The 18,379-nt window shown below is 41.7% G+C and overlaps 4 protein-coding genes across 5 annotated transcripts; all 4 read right to left on the bottom strand.

Annotated features, from left to right (window-relative positions):
• Positions 1-2,314: 2,314 nt before the first annotated feature.
• LOC146656829 (protein-L-histidine N-pros-methyltransferase CARNMT1-like) lies at positions 2,315-6,873 on the bottom strand. Of its 2 annotated transcripts, none has more exons than XM_085424601.1 (8): positions 6,734-6,873; positions 6,192-6,387; positions 4,685-4,854; positions 4,363-4,503; positions 4,072-4,250; positions 3,603-3,716; positions 3,111-3,214; positions 2,315-3,018 (listed from the first exon to the last, which is right to left on the bottom strand). In XM_085424601.1, exons 1-8 carry the CDS (start codon positions 6,871-6,873, stop codon positions 2,821-2,823), a joined length of 1,242 nt encoding a protein of 413 aa, XP_085280727.1. In that variant the 3' UTR covers positions 2,315-2,820. The 2 variants fall into 2 exon arrangements, with proteins under 2 accessions (XP_085280727.1, XP_085280728.1); XM_085424602.1 differs by having other exon boundaries at positions 4,685-4,851.
• A 736-nt stretch (positions 6,874-7,609) lies between these two features.
• On the bottom strand, positions 7,610-10,897 carry LOC146656828 (serine protease inhibitor A3K-like). The gene is made up of 6 exons (XM_085424600.1): positions 10,838-10,897; positions 9,777-10,392; positions 9,598-9,665; positions 9,308-9,501; positions 7,963-8,110; positions 7,610-7,883 (listed from the first exon to the last, which is right to left on the bottom strand). Exons 2-6 carry the CDS (start codon positions 10,384-10,386, stop codon positions 7,689-7,691), a joined length of 1,215 nt encoding a protein of 404 aa, XP_085280726.1. The 5' UTR covers positions 10,387-10,392; positions 10,838-10,897; the 3' UTR covers positions 7,610-7,688.
• A 1,794-nt stretch (positions 10,898-12,691) lies between these two features.
• On the bottom strand, positions 12,692-13,912 carry LOC146656827 (dual specificity protein phosphatase 26-like). The gene is made up of 3 exons (XM_085424598.1): positions 13,716-13,912; positions 13,006-13,217; positions 12,692-12,915 (listed from the first exon to the last, which is right to left on the bottom strand). Exons 1-3 carry the CDS (start codon positions 13,910-13,912, stop codon positions 12,719-12,721), a joined length of 606 nt encoding a protein of 201 aa, XP_085280724.1. The 3' UTR covers positions 12,692-12,718.
• Positions 13,913-14,585: 673 nt separating this feature from the next.
• Positions 14,586-18,316, bottom strand: LOC146656826 (uncharacterized). The gene is made up of 5 exons (XM_085424596.1): positions 18,028-18,316; positions 17,398-17,517; positions 16,995-17,225; positions 16,537-16,806; positions 14,586-16,260 (listed from the first exon to the last, which is right to left on the bottom strand). The coding sequence occupies exons 1-5, from the start codon at positions 18,103-18,105 to the stop codon at positions 15,805-15,807; spliced, it is 1,155 nt and encodes a 384-aa protein (XP_085280722.1). The 5' UTR covers positions 18,106-18,316; the 3' UTR covers positions 14,586-15,804.
• Between the last annotated feature and the right edge of the window lie 63 nt (positions 18,317-18,379).

Raw genomic sequence — 18,379 nt, 5'->3', positions numbered from 1 at the left:
AGGTTTGAAAAAAGTTCCACTTAGGTCTGTGAAATCTTGCATTAGACTGTTTTCCACTTAAGGGGGAAAAAATAAAATAAATAAAGCCTGTATTGCTCTACAGGGGCAGCCTTGGCAGGTTTCGGTTATCGCATCTCACCTTGATGCATTTCAAGTAACCTGTTCTTGATGCCTCTATTTGCTGAAGAACATCACATTGTCCTCATCATGTTCCCATGCTTTAAACGGGAAGAGGCAGCTTTCAATAGGCCTCGCTGTACTACCAATCATCTTCAAGTCTCCATGGCGTCAGAAGAAGATGCTTTTGACTTGTCTTTTGTTTTTGAGTGGGCGCTTGCATCTTCTAGCAGTGAAAGGTCAAGCTCAGGTAAAGGCACCCTCCAATACTGGAAGGAGTTGTAAGTGCAGTCTTCAGTGTTTGCGTCCTCATCAGCCTGAAAGGGAACAGACAGATAGAAATGTAACGTCCAAACGCAACTACGTGGCAACATTTTGTTACCTGCTGACCAATCAGTCCCCTTTTCACTGGTCTATACAGAGTACAGTAAAAACAAGTCTAGAATGTGTAAATGGTGACATCTAGTGGACACTCACTGTAATCACACCAAATTCAGTTGTATTGCATGGTCGCTAAAACTGCAGTGAACATCCCCGACTTCTGTTATATTCTCAATAACTTACTTTATCATTAGATTTGGGAACAGCGGTATCTGGCTCCTCGCTGCCCTCTCGTGGTCGTTTCTGGGAGCTCGTGACTGAAGAGCTGCGACGGTCTTGGAAACTTCCAGACGTCTGCACCGCCGAAACATTTACTGCACGCTTCCTGGCATCGTAGTGTGAAGTCTTGCGATAAGAAGCGGTCTCTTCTTCATCGAAATATTGCGGCCTCTTTCTGCAGCGGGTCCCCAGCAAAGCCAGGAGGGACGGCGGGCTCACGCCCCCGGACGGAGCCATGCTCTCCGCCTGTATGTCAACAGCGCAAAGGGAGCGGAAACACCTCTTGGAGGGAGAGTTGTGCAGCAGAGTGTCCTCGGCGCGCCTCTTTGCCATGCAGTCTGCCGGTACGCCACCGATGTGCACAGAAAACCTGAAATCCCTGTAATTGCTGGATAACACCGAAAGTGCGCAGGAGCGTGCTTAGTGATGCACGATCTCGAAATGATGAGCACCGGTAGTAGAATTATTGCAAAGAACCAATCAGAATAGAGCACTGCTTTCTAGCCCCGCCCAGAGCACCCAGTCTCCAATCACTTAACTCTCATCTACTTCCTGCAATTTACAACACTGCCTGATACTCATTGGTTTGTGTACATCAGGGTTCAGGAAAATATGTGCACTGACACAAAAACACAGACCACACTGGATGAGGAAAGCTAGGCTTTTGACAAAATCCTCCAAGTACTCACATGTGACACCGTTGTTATTTCAGTTACACTGGCTTCCTGTTAAATTTAGAGTCAATTTTAAGATCCTGGTCTTGACCTACAGAGCTGTGCACGGACTGGCACCAGCCTACCTGATCTGCTACAGCCCTATGTCCCTAGCAGGTCTTTGAGGTCATCTGATCAGGGCTTACTTGCTTTAAAAAATACTAAGAGGAGGACTAAGGGTGATAGAGCTGTGGCCCCTAGACTGTGGAACTCTCTCCCCCAAACATTAAGAACTGCGGACTCAGTAGCTGTTTTTTAAAAAAACAACTCAAAACTCACCTTTTTAAAACTGCTTTTGGTTAATTTTTTGCCTGTTAGCTCAATGTATTATTGGTCGAAAACTGACAGAAAAGCCTTTTACATGACAAGTGTCATGTGTGTTGTCGACATATAGAAAGCATGCACCATATTGTTAGTCATTGGTGCTAATTTCAGTCATTATAGAGATGTACTGTTTAAAGGTTGGGGAAACCTGCAGTCAGCTGAACTAAAGAAGTCACTTGGATTAATAACAAAAACCTTTCTCACACTGAAAATGCTACATCGAGATAAACAGAATCAACTTTTTGGGACACTTTATAAAGATTATAAATAGAATGTCACATTTGACCTCTGACCTCTCCTTTAAGGTCAATAGATTGATCTGAAGGTTATAATAGTGCTATATAGAGCTATTTAAAACTATGTTTGACCTCAAATAAGGTCAAACTTTCATTAAAAAAAAAAGATTCTTCAAATTCTACTACCTTTGTTTTTATTGGCAACATTCACAAGATGATACTTGTATATAGAGATTCTAGATATCGTCGACCTGTTGTCGTCTTTTCTGTTATGTTGGTGTTAATGTATTTGAAAATGTGTTTAAGTAAAACTGAAGAATCACATTTTTAAAATGTGCGGCTTTATTTCAAAGTGTGATGACAGTCCAAAACAAACAATATAAAAAAAATATTAGATGTAGTTATTGGCACATAAAAGAGAAAAAAAAAAAAGGAAAAAAAAGGAAAAGCAGGCATTCACATCACATTCTTCTATCACATTCTCCTATCAGATGCACACACGGAGCCTAAAAACAAAATGATGGTCTTCGTGGCCAGCAGCTGACACACAAACCACAAACACAAAGTAGCAGCCAATGGTAAGTGATTCATCTCAGACCCAGTATTTTGACTTTTGTTCAGATGGTACAGATCACTTTACTTCATATCACATCACCTTACTTCATATTACATTCCCCATTTTGAGCCACTTCAAGGTCTTGTGGATTCGGGCAGACATTTTTAAAAATATATCTGGCCAAAAGGAAAATGTTCCTTTTCCTTTGTTGTCATATTTCAGCCAAGGATTGTGCTCTTATGCTTTCACTTGGTTTTATCAAATGGACATCTTGTCACGTCGGGCTGTCGGGACCCTCTCGGCGTGGCGACTTAGCAGCCGGTGGAGAGTTTTGTAGCTGGTCTTCGTTTTGACCATTAAAGTACTGCAGCTCTGCAGGCTTCCGCACAACAAAGTAGGCACAGTCGTAAACGTATCTCAGCATCGACCGGTCGTTCTCTGTGTAGGTGGTCTGCATTGACTCCTTCTCCACCTGCGGGAGGAAGTTTAATTTGATTTTACTTCTCGAGCAAGGTTTCGGACAAGCGTATGGCTGAAGCGGTAATATTTAGGTCTTCAGGTTACCTCGATGTGGAAGCCAAATCTGACCATCGCTGTCCTAATGTCTTCGTAGCTAAGCTCAACTGAGAGCTCGTTGGCCATGTTCTCAAAGTGATACAGCAGTGGACCTTGAAAATATTAAAGAATGTTTACACTGTTAAGTTCACCGACTTAAGAGGAGAAAATCTCATCCATGTGAAAGTAAGACTCGTGTTTCCTTTCTATTCAATCAAAACAATTTTGTTTTAAAACTGAAAAAGAAAAAAAAAAGAAATATAAAGATCCCCTCTATTTATTATTATGGCTCATTTTTTCTAAACAAACCAAAAAAAAAAAAAGTCAACATAAATAATTACTAATGTGAACAAAATCCAGCCCTATAAAAAGATATTACAGAGTGAGTGAAGAAGATCTAATAAGGCCTTAATGGGGGGATGATAAGATGCAGCAACTATAACTAGCTTAGCTTAATGAGGACCTGCAGTAGTTATTAATAGTTTGAATATGGACACTCACCCAAGTTGATCCACACTCCACCAGGCTTAAGAATCTTCCAGATAGTTTCCACATACTCCAACACATTATGAGCCGTGTCGATGAAGAAGCAGGTAGCCACACAGTCCCAGGACTCTGCCAGAAACACAAAATATAATAATCTTTATTAATACTTATGCATTTTTTTTATTACTAATATTACTAAGGTGGACATGAGTGAGATGTATTCATCGTTTCCAGCACCTTGTTAAATCTGTGCCATCAAGAACTAAAGCAGTTATGAAGGCAAAGGGAATCCAAACCAGCAGAAGCAAAATGTACCTAATGAAGTGACCAGTGAGCATATTTTATAGTACATCCACATTGAAAAGTTTGAGTCAATTATATTGTGCTTTTTGTAGATGTAAAAATGTATACTTTCGACCAACATGAGTAAAGTTTGGTCCCCTTTTTAGAAATATCTCATAGGTTAAAGATACATTTTATTTACCTGGCTCATTGTAGACCTCCACAAAGTCCCCTGCTACCATGGAGAAGTCTGCATTTAGTGACAAGCTCTGAGGGTTGACATCAGGGAATCTGATTGGTCGTGTTTGGTCAGAGGATCGCTTGTTGTTGCTAAACTGGTGGATCCAGGGGTAGAGTGTCAGAGCATTCACCTTTTCACACCTGAATAGAGCAGTGAAGATTGACAAGGAGAGTAAGAGTAGCGATTACAGACGCAAAAGAAAATATTAGTTAAGGTGTCCGTTCAGCCTGTGCATTTCTGTGTAAGTTTTACCTATTGAGAACAAAGTTTGAGGAGAAGAGCATGAAGAAGCTCCATTCGTTTCCCTGGCACATGTAACCCAGCCGAGCTATCTCCCAGGCTAGACGGCCAAGCCCAGCACCCGGAACCAGCACGCTCACCTTAGACACATCACTGATATAATAAAATGCACAAAATGCACATATCACATAGAAAAAAACTGTGTAAGTCACATAATCACACCAAGATGTTGAAACTATAGCATGCAAAAAGCTGAATGCACATATTCAGCAACACTGACTTTCTCTTTATTGGCATGCATGTGTGTGTCCAATTTACCATGTAAGCTCCTTACTATTGATCACTTGGGAAAAGTCTTTGGATCTCTTGGATGATGGGCTTATAGCAGGAGTCCCTCTCAGCCTGGCCTGACTCACTCCAGTCTCTCACAAACTGTTTTATGGTGGACTTAAGTTTGTCCATGTCAAATGTAGAGGATGGACGAATCTTCCTTGGATCCTCCTGCTAAAAGAATGGAGACATCATTAAGTCACAGTCTTTTTTCATCTGCTCCCTTTAGGGGTCACTACAGAAGATCATGTGCCTCCATCTCATCCCATTCCAAGCATCCTCCTCTGTCACACCAACCATCTGCATGGTCTCCTTCACTACATCCATGAATCCTATCCATTCTGGTCACACTCAATGAAAATCTTAACATCTCCAGCTTGGCCTCCTGTCTTTTTGTCAGTGCCACCGTGCTCAAACCATACATAACAGCAGGACTCACTACCATCTTGTAAGCCTTCCTTTTCACTCAAGCTGCTGTTCTACAGACCACACTGGGTGAGGACTGGGTGACACTGTTCACAAATCACCCCTGACCCTCATCTCCACCCACTCCACCCCGCCTGCACTCTCTTCCCCATGTATCTTTTGCACTTTTCAGTGCTTTGGATGGTTGACCCCAGGTATTTAAACGCATCCACCTTCACTACCTCCACTCCTTTCAGATTCACCTTTCCAGGTAACTCCCTCTCATACACACATGTAGTTGGCCTTGCTTTTCTACTGACTTTCATTCCTCTTTTCTCCAGAGCATACCTCCACCTCTCCAGGCTCTCCTCCTCCTCCTGCTCTCTACTCTCACTACAGATCACAGTGAAGTCTGCAATAAATCATAACTCATGGAAACTTCTGGTTGACCTCATCTATTCATCATCACTGCAAACAAGAAAAGGCACACCTAACTCCAACCCATCATTAACTCTTACCTCAACCTCACCACTGTCTTGCTGTCCTCATACATGTCCTGCACCAGGCTCATATACCTGTCTGCTACTCGTCACAGCTCCCATCTTGGCACCCTATCATATGCTTTCTCCAGATCCACAAAGACACAGTGCAACTCCTTCTGACCTTCTCCATAATCACTCTCAAAGTAAACATCGTACCCATAGTGCACTTTCTCACCATGAAGACATACTGCTGCTCACAGATCATCACATCTCTTCACACCTAGCTTCAACAACTCTTTCCAATATCCTGGCTCATCGGCTTTATCTCTCTGTAGTTGCTACAGCTCTGCATAGCTTGTTCTTGAAAATCAGAAGCAGTAGACTTCTTCATTCCTCAGGCATCCTCTCACTCAAAAGATTGAGTTAAAAAGTGCACTGCCCTCTCCTGCAGACATCTCTATACCACCCAAGGTAAGTCATCCAGCTCAAACTGCCTTTCTATTCTTCATCTCTTTCATAGTTGTCCTCACTTTTGCCTTACTAATCACAGGAAAAAGACAAAACACTAGAAATAGCCAGCTCTGGATCTGTGATTACAGTTCATACAGCAGATTTAAGTCATACCCTCTCTCCGTATTCCATGTTCTCAAACATGTGGAGGCTGTGGTGGACGATGGCCTGCAGCACCTCCTGGTTGTGGTCCGCACACTGGCCGATCCGGGCCAGGTTGGACAAAACGTGTGGCAGCAGATTCTGGTGGTGCTGCGGAAGACTCTGAAACTGACGCTCCGCGCGTTTGACCTGCTCCTGAACATGGATCCTGGCAGGAAGACACAGAGCTGAGACTCAGGCTTCACCAGCTACACTGATCACCATAACCATACTGTGCACAAGGTTCACTTTTTTTCTCTTTCACTGTATTTAAGTGTGTTGTGAGCAGTGTGAAAGGCAGAAAGGGCTGATCAAAAGAGGTCAAATGCAGCGAGCAGAGTTGGTTCAAAAGTAGGTGTCGCAATTTAACGTTTAAATACAGTTTAAACACATCAGTAAGCCTTTTTTTTCTCTTTAGACTTGGTGTTCTTCTCTATGCTATTATTTGCTAACACTGCCATGTATTGACACAAAACACCCGCGGCCTGTCTTTATTTCAAAAAACCTTTTCATACCTGTAATATCTAAAAGCATCAATTATTCTCCAGAAATGTTTCCTTTCCAGCCTGGCCTCCTCCTCCGGGCTGTATTTTATTCTTTCTTTTATATAATGTGGTCCACCTTTAGCTCCTTCTTGTCCTGTTGTTTCAGCCATATCTTGAAAAAAAAAAAAAAACCTTCACATCCAATCAAAGCGAGGCAAACTTCTTCTTCTTCTGATTGGTTTTCAGCGCAGCAGACTCTACGATGCGCAGTGCTGCCACGTAGCGTCAGGTGACTAAACTACACTTTGTCTTTAAAAAAATCTATAAATTAACAATTTATTTTAAATAAATACAATAAATACAATATTATACAAATATAAAATAAATACAGACAATAATGCAACTCAGCTCAGTAAAAGCATTCTGAACTCAACTCAGAAAACTTACTCTGTTGGTAAGAGCCTAATCCCTGCTGGCATGAACCTTTCAAGAGAATAAATAAAATGTATTTAATGTAATAACATGTAATAAACGCTATTTGTACTCACAGTCAAATTAAATGTGAAATATTGAAATGACTATTTAGTCTTTTCAGTCTTTTTTGACATAAAGTGCAATAGTGCATGACTTGATAGTTTAAGATGTATGCATCTTTATCTCACGCCTTTTTTGGTTTTCCATGTGCCTGGCCCAGAGGTTTCCAAGTGTGTTAGTGCAAAATCTATGCATGTTACACAATAACGCATCATTATTAATAAAGATGATTGAAAACATGCTATATTATTGTTTACCCCTGAGAAAAGCTGATGCTGGGAATCCTGTTGTTTGTATTTTATCTTCTACTTGTCAAAAACAGGTAGAACAATACTAAAACCATGCAGTCATAAAAGAAGAGACATGACAAGTGAGTGTTTTTTGTTTTTGTTTTTCTGAGTATTTTATGTTTACTGCAACAACCGTGGAAGAACACAAAGCATTTCCTCCATCAGATGTTTGGGTTAATAATCTTTCCCATGAAAACAATGTTTTCTGTGTTACGCTCAGTGATGATGACCATAAATGGGCGGTTAAACTTCAAGACCGGGACAATCCGGAGGGAGAGGAGCATGATACCGATGCCTGTAGCAGCTGCTGCTGTGGCTCCAGCCTCATCAACATCCAGGGTGGCTTGGTGTACCACCTACAGCGCAGTGGAGTGAGAAACATGTGAGAGGATTGAATAAAAGGGAGAAATGTGTGTTTAATAACACTGTCCTTACCTCTGAGACTGCCAGTTTATGCCCCTCTGAAATACCGGTCAGATTTGCACTATCACGAAACATGTCTGCCATTCCCATTTCAGTCAGCACTTTGTTCAGGTTGTAGGAAGTCTTGATGGAGAACTTTGGCACATATATGTTGTATCTCCTAAAAATTGTGAAAGGAATCAATAGTATTGATATTCATCCGGCAAGCATATTCAGGGTATGACAAAATATTTTTACTCTTCTTGAATTCTTAGTTTTTGCATGTTTGTCACACTTCTGTTTCAGATTATCAAACAAATTTTAACATCAAACAAAGATAACCTGAGTGAATGCAAAATGCAGTTATTAAAGGATAATTTCTTTTATTAACAGAAAAAAAGCTACCCAAACCTGCCTGCCCCTGTGTCATAAACTGCCCCTCCTTGTTAAAACATGAATTTACTGTGATTAACCACACGATTAAACACAATTTCATAAGCCACAGCCAGGCCCGATTACTGCCAGACCTGTTGAATCAAGAAATCACTAAAATAAAAACAGTCTGACAAAGTGAAGCTAAAAGATCTCAAAAAGCAATACATCATCTAAAGAAACTGCTGGAAAACTAAGTCAGTGACACCTATCAGTCTGGAAATAGTTACAAAGTTTTTCCAAAAAGTAAATAAATCTTGATGATCCCCAAGTATTTCAGTACGTGGACTGACATGACAAAGCTGAAGTTTTTGGAAGGTTTGAGTCCTGTTATGTATGGCGTAAAACTAAGACCGTGTCCATGAAAAGAATATCATAGCAACAATGAAACATGGTGGTGGCAGTGTGATGGTCTGAAGCTGCTCTCCTGTTTCAGCATCTGGGAGACTTCCTGTAATTGGTCGAACCATGAGTTCTGCTCTCTACCAGAAAAGTCTGGGGGACAATGTTTTGCACCCTGAAGAGTTATGCAGCAGACGATCATCTGAAACACACGAACTCAAATCCACCTCTGATTGGCTCCAAAAAAACAAAACAACATAAAGGTTTTGGAGTGGTCAAGTTGAAGTAAGGATTTCATGTTTTAAAAAAAAAACCCTCCAATGTGTTTGAGAGTGGGCCAGAATCCCTGCAAACGCCTGACTGCACCTTGTGCTGCCAAAGGTGGCCCAAGCAGTTATTAGGTTTAGAGGGGAATTACGTTTTCACATAGGGATGGGTGGGAATCGGTAGTTTTTTCCACTTCATAAATGAAATCATCATTTAGAAACTGCATTTCATTTTTACTCCAGCTTTCTTTGTTTAATCTTAAAAATTTTAAGTATATGTAAATATGATGGACGTGTCTAAACCAAGAAATTAAGCATGATTTGAAATTCTACCCAACCTCTGCTTCTTCCATTTCAGCCATTTGTTGACATGGCCCGGGCTAATGGCGTTCTCCAGCGTTGCCATATTATCAGGCAACATCAGCAGCATGGAGTGGGTGCCGTTGAAGGGGAGGTGGAGGACTGTTGTGTTAATGAGCTTGTCATCATAAATATCAACATCCTCTTCCATATTCATCATCTGGACTGGAACCTGGAAATGTGACAGTTTATTGGAAAACAGGTTGAATTAGGCGCAGTGATGTATAATTATTCCAACTAATCTCCGTTCTGAATCAGCTGCTTGAACCTGAACGTTCTCCGCATGGAAATGGTCGTCTGTGGTGCCCTGAGGATCGAACGGAGTCTCCCACTTTCCTGTTTTGCGGTTATAAGCAGAAATAAATCACACGTTACAGATGACACATCAAACTTAAACCTTGGAATAAAAGAGAGACCAGCCAAATCTCATCTCAGTTGACCTCTTACCTTTAAAGTATATGTAGCTGATGAGATACATGACTGTGTTTACATCCAGGCTCTCAACCAGCTTGTCAATCTTCCCATTGGTCTTGGTCTCCACATAATTGTTGATGGTATTGACACTCTCCGTGGCTTGGGTGAAGTCAACATTAAACCCTTCGGCAAAATAGGACTGCTTCAACACCTCCAGGAACTCGGGTTGCGGCTTAAAGCGGTTGTCCACGAACACGGCAGTCCCCTCACTGGTGTCACCACTCTTTGCGTTTTGCAGGAGCGTACGGAAGGACTGATCTACATCTGCTTGCATGAGCTGGGAACTGTTGAAACCTAGACCACTGAAAAGCTGCTGGTGGGTCTCCCCCCGAGCTCCTACGGACAAGGCAGCCAAGGCAGTAGAAATACTGACTGGTGAGAAGAAGATGTTTTTGCCTTGAAAGTCGGCATGAGCTGCTAACTTTCTGTACAGACGGAAGGCAAACTCTTTGTTTGCTGTGGACACCTGTGAGAGGCTGCTGTCAGTTTCTTGGTCTTGATCGGCATGGCCCAAATGGTGATGGCCTCTACCCATGCAGAACACTGCTGATAAGATCCAGATAGCCAAGGCTGCATGCATCATGGTCAACTGAGACAAAAGTTCACAATCGATTGCTTGTTCATGTGGGTTATGCAATATTTGCTCCTGAAAACAGTCAGTTTTGCTCTTTCGTACTGTGAACTGAGTTTCTGACCAACACGCTATGCTGCAACAGTTTTTGCTAAATTCCCAACAAATTTCTGTGTTTCTTTATCTCCTCACTCATTTGAAGCAGAGGGGCCAGATTTAATCCCTAATGTTGCCTATCAGAATTTACTTACGTACATTAAAATCCAAATTGGCTGTTTTGTGTATGGGCTGGTTAAATCTGTTTATAGACGTCATGATACTTAGCTGCAAATATTCAGCGTCATTAAGAAGAGCTTAAAATCAAAGTTACAACTTACAGTCTACAGATGTTACATATTAAAGATAACCGTGCATCTGATGGCGGGACAGTTAAACATGCTATTAAAAAAAACATATCGCTTACCTTCTTCTGGTTGGAGCTCACTGTATGTATTATCAGCCACAGAGAGTGAAGCTGGACAGAGGGAGACCTTCTATTTATGAGGACGATCAGGCCGAACTTTGACTTTGTTTGCTCTTTGTCTCAGCCTCTTACTTGCTCAACCTCTGCATTTGTTCCGTGCAATGACTCCCCTGTAATCATGGCATCAAACTGAGTTCACACAAAATGCACAGAAAAGCCATTGTTTGTTAACGCAGGGGTACAAAAAATGCCATAGGTGATCACTAATCACCAGCTGTGCTGTACAGTATAGCAGTTGAACTTTGATATCACCCTGTCGACACTGATGTCAGAGAGAAATGTTTCTCTGTTGTGCAATGAAACACTAAAACACTTTTGAAAAGTTAATTTCTTTATTTATGCAACAGCTATTGGTCGAGTTAAAATTTCAGTGCAGTGCTGAAAAACACATTTAATATTTGGCCACCATGGAGCCACATTACTGTGCAAAGGTCTTGAGGTGCCCATTATTTCTTAGTATTTTGTTGGGAAAACAGTTATTGAAACAAATGCAAAAATACATGTTAATACACTATATAAGGCAAAACAGAGCTTAACAAAGCTTGAATGCTAATATTTGGTATGACTACCTTTACTCTTCAACACAGCCTGAACTGTCTTAGGCTGCTTTCTTGCGTTTTCTGTAAGTAGTCTTCAGGAATAGCGCTTCATGCTTCTTGAAAGACCTTCTTTGTTCTGTTCTCTGTCAAGATGATCCCATACTGCTTCAATAACGTTGAGTCTGCATGACTGACAGTGTTGCATTGTGTGTTTTTCTGTCCAGGTAAGTTCTGACTGTGGCGGAAGTGTGTTTGTGATCATTGTCATGCTGAAAAATGAAGCATTAACAAACCAAATGCTTTCCAGATGATATTACATAGTGGGTCAAAATCTGATGTCACTTTTCTGTGTTCATTGGTTTTGACAAGATCATCAACACCACTGTCCTAAATGAATGTCCAAACCATGACAGCAACTCCATCGTTTTTCTCAGCTCTCTAGTGTGCCTCTCTCCTGACCTTCCTCATACATACTGGCAACAATTTGAACCCAAAATTTCAAGTTTGGATTCATTCCATAAGACTTGTTGCCACTGATATTCAGTACAGCTCTTGAGTAATTTGGCAAGAATTAAAAATGGCATCTTAACAGATCTCAGCCTTCCAATGAGAACATTTCTGATGAGGCTTCAGCGAATAGTAGATGGATCACCTGAAGTGCCCAAAACATAAATCGGGTCAGGATTTGTTCCTTTTTCCACAGACAATGACTTTCAGATGCTGCATCTGCTGTAGATAGCTTTTTGTATTTTTGGCCTGGCACTTCTCCTTTAGTTCTCACACTGGTCCATTCATTGAGTTAGGTGCCTTTTTTATACTGAAGTGATCCATGAGTCAGTGTTAAATGGCTTAACAACATTAGAAAAAAACAACAACAACACATTCCTCTGAAAATGGTCAGGTAGAAGCGGCCGATGTCCAAAGAAAGAGCTTCAGAAAGCCTACAGAACTATTGATCAAGACCACGTTTAAAAATTACGAAAAAGGTTTGGTTCCTCGAAAGCGGCATATAAAGAAATCGGTGGTGGCTCAAAACTTTTCCACAATATTTATGTAAATTAAGCTGACTGCTAAACATCTTGTAAAACATCAGTCCATTTAACATGTACAAATGTAATGTTTTTATCTTAACGTTCATAACAATGAAGACCAAAGAAAGGATCACATGCTGTAAGACCCCAAAGTAAAACGCAAGAAATCTTTCATGCAACACATCATCTTGACATTAAAGATTAATCTTCTGGACCCGTGAAAGGTGACTAGTAATGCTGTTAGACGGGTTTCAGCGATGTTTGCCAAAGAGCTGCTCGTCCAGTTTGATGAGCTGTCGAAGGAAACCTCGGTTAGGAATCACACCACGGCTCTCTTTCACAGCACAAATAGCCTCGACGAGAGTGAGGTTCTGCTTCAGCATCAGGTAAGCCAGGACCAGGGTGGCAGAGCGGCTCACTCCTACATGACAGTGGACCAGCACTTTGCCTTCACAGAGAAATATTAGATTAAATTCCACACATCAAATCCATTTGCCTTTGAACTGTATTTATATCATTTTTAACTTTCTCCTCATACCTCCTCTGCTCAGACCTCTATGGATAAAGTCTGCTGCTGCCTGGAAGTTGACACTCATGTCATAGTTACAGGAGTCATGAGCCTCTACGCCCATGTAGGTGATCTTCATTCCCTCATAGATATCTGGTTGTCCCTTACGATTACTGTGAGCTGCGTTCAGGATGTGAGTGATGTGATTCTTGTACAAATCAGCCTGGTTCTCTGCACTGTGTCTGGAAAACACACCACTCTGTATTCAGACAGTAGGTTATACGGCATGTATGCAATATTTCATCGTGATAAACTGATCCTTAGAAAAACACTTTAAGCATGCGAGTTCGAACATTCGAGACGTGCTTTCATGCCAAGGCATCAGTGCAAACGCTTACATGGCGTTGTTGTAGTTTATGCAAGTTCCCACTGTGGAACGCAGCAGGACAAGTGTCACGTTACTCATTCTGCATTTGAATCAGATTTATGATCAGCTCCTCTTTCACGTATGTGGAGTGAATCCAGGACTTTTATTGATTTATTTGAGTATTTTTACTAAAAGTATCAGATGACTCTCTCAACACAAGAAAAACATTTGGAGATTTAGAAGTCAGGAAGTTTCCTCAGAGTCATAATCTCAATTTGAATCTGCTGTATATAAGTAAATACTGACGCTAGAGGAATAGGTGCAGTTAGATTATGTCAGAGTTCATCAAAAGAAATAAAGAGGAGTTACTTACTGGTCACCAATGTACAGCCTAGGCCACACTTCATCTGCATGACTGATTATGGCTTTGCCAGTATACAAGAGTTTTTCCAACTCAAACACAGCTAATCCAGGTGAACTCAGGTCAATTTCCAATTTCCGCGGAGGCGGCTCTGCATTCCACCACACAGGAAGTTTTGATGTATAGGACGTTGCTTTTTCTGTCGACATGGCAATTTTATCTTTTGTAATGGTTTGTTAAGGGTAGGCAAAAAGTTTAAAAGGTGAAAAGGTTATGGAAGAGTTTGCCGAGACTACCTTTTACAGCTTCGCTGATGAAGAAAACTGCAAACAGACTATTCCACAGTTGGTCGTCTGTAACCAGTGACTCAAGTGGAGCAGGCTTGTTTGGCTCAGATTCACACACCGGAGGGTGTCCTGTGTGTTGTCAGGCCATTTGACCCTTGAATTAAATTAGACTGCACTTGGAGCCATCATGGGCGGACATTAATGCTTTTGCGTCCAAATAGCTGTCTATTTAAAGAGCTCAATGCAGGCCTGCAGCTGAAGGCAGTGTGACCTCCAAGCACCAGTTTCTACTTGAGAAAAATAAGCAGCCTTCTCATTTTTAAAACAGAACAACATTTAGAAATGTTGTATGACTGATACCTAAACCGTCTGATATTCATGTGTGTTCGGTAAAGGCAAAGCAAAAACTAATTTGATCAAGAGTTAAAAAATATACTGACATTTAATCATTTTTCTGCCCCCCCCCTCCCACATTTCACTTGTGATCTTTTCACCGTTTATCAGGCAAAATTCCCCATCCTATGTTGGAAACATGCATTACATCTAAAACTACACAGCGAGTTGCATTTGAGCAGAAGGGGAAATAAACACACAGAAAATGATTTTCTTTTCCATGCAAACCTTGTGATATTTTTATATTTTTTTTTTCTCCTAATTATATAAAACCCATCCTCTTAAATATGGCACTTTTTGCTAAAACACATCAAGAATGTCTGAGGAGGGAAAAACAAAACAAAACATACACACGATAATGGACAGTGATGCGCACACAAAAATCAGTTTGATATAAACATAGATTTGTCCTCATTATCAAAAGGACAGAAAGAAAAACATTTAATCCAACCTTGTCCTTCAGCATAAAACATGACTGAAAATGTTCAAGTAGAGATTTCAGTTTTTTATATATATATTTGAATGTTCAAAGATGGAGAAAAGGAACAGCTTGTCCAGTCATACTTAATCAAGTCTTTATCAGTGAGTCAAGTGAAACACATGGCATTCATATGTAGGTCTGATTCTAGGTCTTCATCAAAAAAAGATGAAATAATTGGGAACAGCAATCTTCTGGGGGATTTTCACTAATCTGCTACACTCAAGGCCCAGTTCTGAGCTCTGAGATATCATGATTGTATCAAGTGCCTATCTGACATTACAGTGCATGCAGGGCTTAAACTGAGTGAGAAAAAAAAAAAGAAAAAAAAAGAAAAGACAAAAGAAATCACTGCACCTACAGAGGCGGAGGCATGGAGAGGTACGTGGCTATGGACAAAATGCATTTACTCCATTAGGTGAAAGCACAATTTCCTGATCATGCAAAGGGACCGTGAGATGAAACGACAGCCTGCTAAAGAAGTGCAAGAGCTGATACACTTTGGATCAGACTGAAACTGACCCACATTCCTGAGGGACAGCGTGATGATAATCTGCGTCCTGACTCAGAGACAACAGAGAGCTGCAATGTGGCACTACACAAGTTCATCTTCCAGTGACTCGCTCCTGCTTTTGCAGCTGATAGAGTCACTCACTGAGGCTGACGCAGATAACCATGAGCTTTCACGTCTAATACCACCATACCTTTTATACCAGCATTATTAGGCTTTAAAGTTTGAGTCCACGTGCCAGTAACTGCTGTGTCTTTTTCTTTGGTCCATGCCACCTTTCACAGGTGTTCTATAGTAACATGGTGGTGGGGAGAGAAAAAAAAAAAAAAATCCCTACAACACTGGTCAGCAAAAGACAACAAGAACCTGAACATGTCTATGGAAGATCAGGAAGATGAAAACAAAGTGACCCACAAGCAGAACAAGTCCAGCTCAGAAAGCTTTCTTTTCCAGCTGGTCCAGAATGGCCTGGATTCTCTGTACAGCCTCCTTTCGGGCTTGCCGGACACTCTCCTGTCCCTGAGTCTCCACAGAGTCTAGCACCAGCAGCTCTTTGGTAAGCAGTTCCTCCAGACAACGATAACTCTTGTCTGTTTTTTTGCCAACAAACTCATCAACGTCTTCCTGAAGCAGCAGTACTCTGGCCATGACCTGCTGGACCTTAGCCAGACTGGGGTTATCGCTCAGGGGCTGAGGTGCAGCCTGACTTGGAGTTGATGCTGGAACCGAAGGCGGGGCCTCAGCTTGCGACGCATTAGGATCACCTCTCCCAGTTTTATACATTTGTGGAGGAGAACTTATTTCAGTAGGATTACCACTGGGGGGATTCGGGGATGGTGCTGGCTTCGGTTTAGGTCCCACCGGTGGGGCGCGTTGGTGCTGTTGGTCCTACAGTAACACAAGAGTTTGAAAAATATTGTGTTTTAAAAGTTTGATAATATAAGGCTGTAAACTGACTCAAATAAATATACCTTAGCAAAGATTTGGTATTTAATTTTTAGAAAATCTAATCCCTCCAAAAACAGATGCTATCCACCCAGAATAGATGCGCGATTACAGAAAACAAAGTGCAATGGCTGTTCTAGTTTTACAGTTCATCATGACAGTTGTAATACAGTGTGTGCACATCTGTGTTTCACAAAAAAACAAAACAAAATCTCTTACCTTGGGCTGGTACGGTGGAGGAGCACCTGTTCCAGTTCCTGGCCACGCTGGAGGATGTGGTGGACGGACTGGATTCCCATAATGGTTTTGTGGAGGCTGTTGCCCCGGCGGCCATGGCTGCTGTGAGGGTACATATGGACCAGAGTGTCCCCATGCGTCAGCCTGCTGGCTGGGATGAAGTGACTGGCCAGTTGGGTATGGGGGATTTGGAGGCAACGCATGGCCACTATCATTGTAGTGAGGGTACGGTCCGGGAGGATATCCAGGACCCTGAGAGCAGAAGACAAATGTCTCACATTCAGAAAACGTTTCTTTTGCGTTTAAAAAAAGGCATCTGTTTTTAGATTAAAAAAATAAATAAATAAAAATAAAATTACAGTGTATAATATACCTCATTTGTAAGACTTTATTTAAACTATTGTTATATTTGAAAACTGTGTGCGCTTAAATGCACCAACCCCTTGGCAGTGTGGCCCAGGGTAGTGATGATGCTGGTGTTGAGAATGAGGCTGTCCAGAAGACCCACTGCTTTGCTCTGCATGACAGCCTTGGTTAGGATAAGAACCCGGAGCCGGTCTTTGAGGGTCAGCACAGTAGAAAGGGTTGGATGGGTGGAAACCACTTGTTGAATACTGACTCTGTGCTGGACTGTAGACTCCATGGCCGTTTGGATAACCACCAGGCATTACCTATGTGAAAGACACAAGAAGGGGAACTAGTTATTTAAAATAAAAAGTATAAATCCATCAGAGATACAACAACTTTGACAAGATAGATGTTAATATGAAAATGTAAGCATAAATCCACTAACCCAACCTTAGAGTTAGAGGTACTGGTTATGCTGCATCTGTATAGCCATACCTGTGGATTGTACTGTGGTTGAACATCTGATCCAGAGGGATAGGTATTTGCATAGTGCCCTGTGGAATGAGACTGAGGATACCAGTAGTGTGGAGGGTAGCCTGGATACTGAGGAGCATCCTGCAAATACAGTCACAAAGCATGGTTGGCACCAGAGTACTTACAAATAGACATTGGTATGACACAAAACTTTAAAACTACGCCTTCAACGTCACAACCAATCCCAGGACAAACAATAACTGTGCAAACAGGGACATTGATTCATCTGCCTGCGGAACCAGTTATGCAAAATCCTTAAGAAAAACTAACCGGAAATAAAAGGGCCCAACATGTCACAAGAAAGACACGAAATACTGACTCATTCTTTCAAAAACGTGGAGTCTTATTAACAGTGGCGTCACGTCAAGATTAACGTAAAAGTCCCGGAAAACAGCTGAACTCTGTCCTTAGCCGTTACTATTACATAATGCTAGTTAGCTCAGTTAGTCACGCAGCTAGCATAGACAGGGCTTTGTGCGAGCTGGCTGAAAATGATCTCGGCCACAAATTCACGCTTTTCTTTAAGGTTTAAAGACACTAAAAGAGTGTGAATACCACGAGAATATGTCTGAGCTGTGTCCACTTACTTACCATACTGTTATTCCAGTTCCCGTGATTATTTCCGGAGTTGCAAGTCGAGGGCCAGCCGGGTTTCAGATTGGACTGCATTTGATAATGATGATGCTTGGACTAAGCGCTCTTACCAGCAGCCGCCCTGTCATCTATCATTGTGGGGGGGAGGAAACAAATCTGCAGCGAGCCTCGCGTTACTTATCGGATGTGTCAGGTCGTCTGAAACGCCAGCAGCAATGTTGTCGTTTTCCTATACAAGTGCGGACCCCTCGGTTGAAGTCGGGAAACGACTGAATGACGTGAGCGCCCCCGTGCTGCGCCTTTAATAGCGAGGCGCTGCTAAACCTACAGAGGTCTCACTCCGTCAGAT

This window comes from Rhamphochromis longiceps, linkage group LG12, assembly GCF_057381845.1.
Source record: "Rhamphochromis longiceps isolate RC_006_pf linkage group LG12, R_longiceps_female_GT1.1, whole genome shotgun sequence".
In the NCBI taxonomy this organism is placed as follows: domain Eukaryota; kingdom Metazoa; phylum Chordata; class Actinopteri; order Cichliformes; family Cichlidae; genus Rhamphochromis; species Rhamphochromis longiceps.
This window is presented reverse-complemented; position numbering and strand designations above follow the sequence as displayed.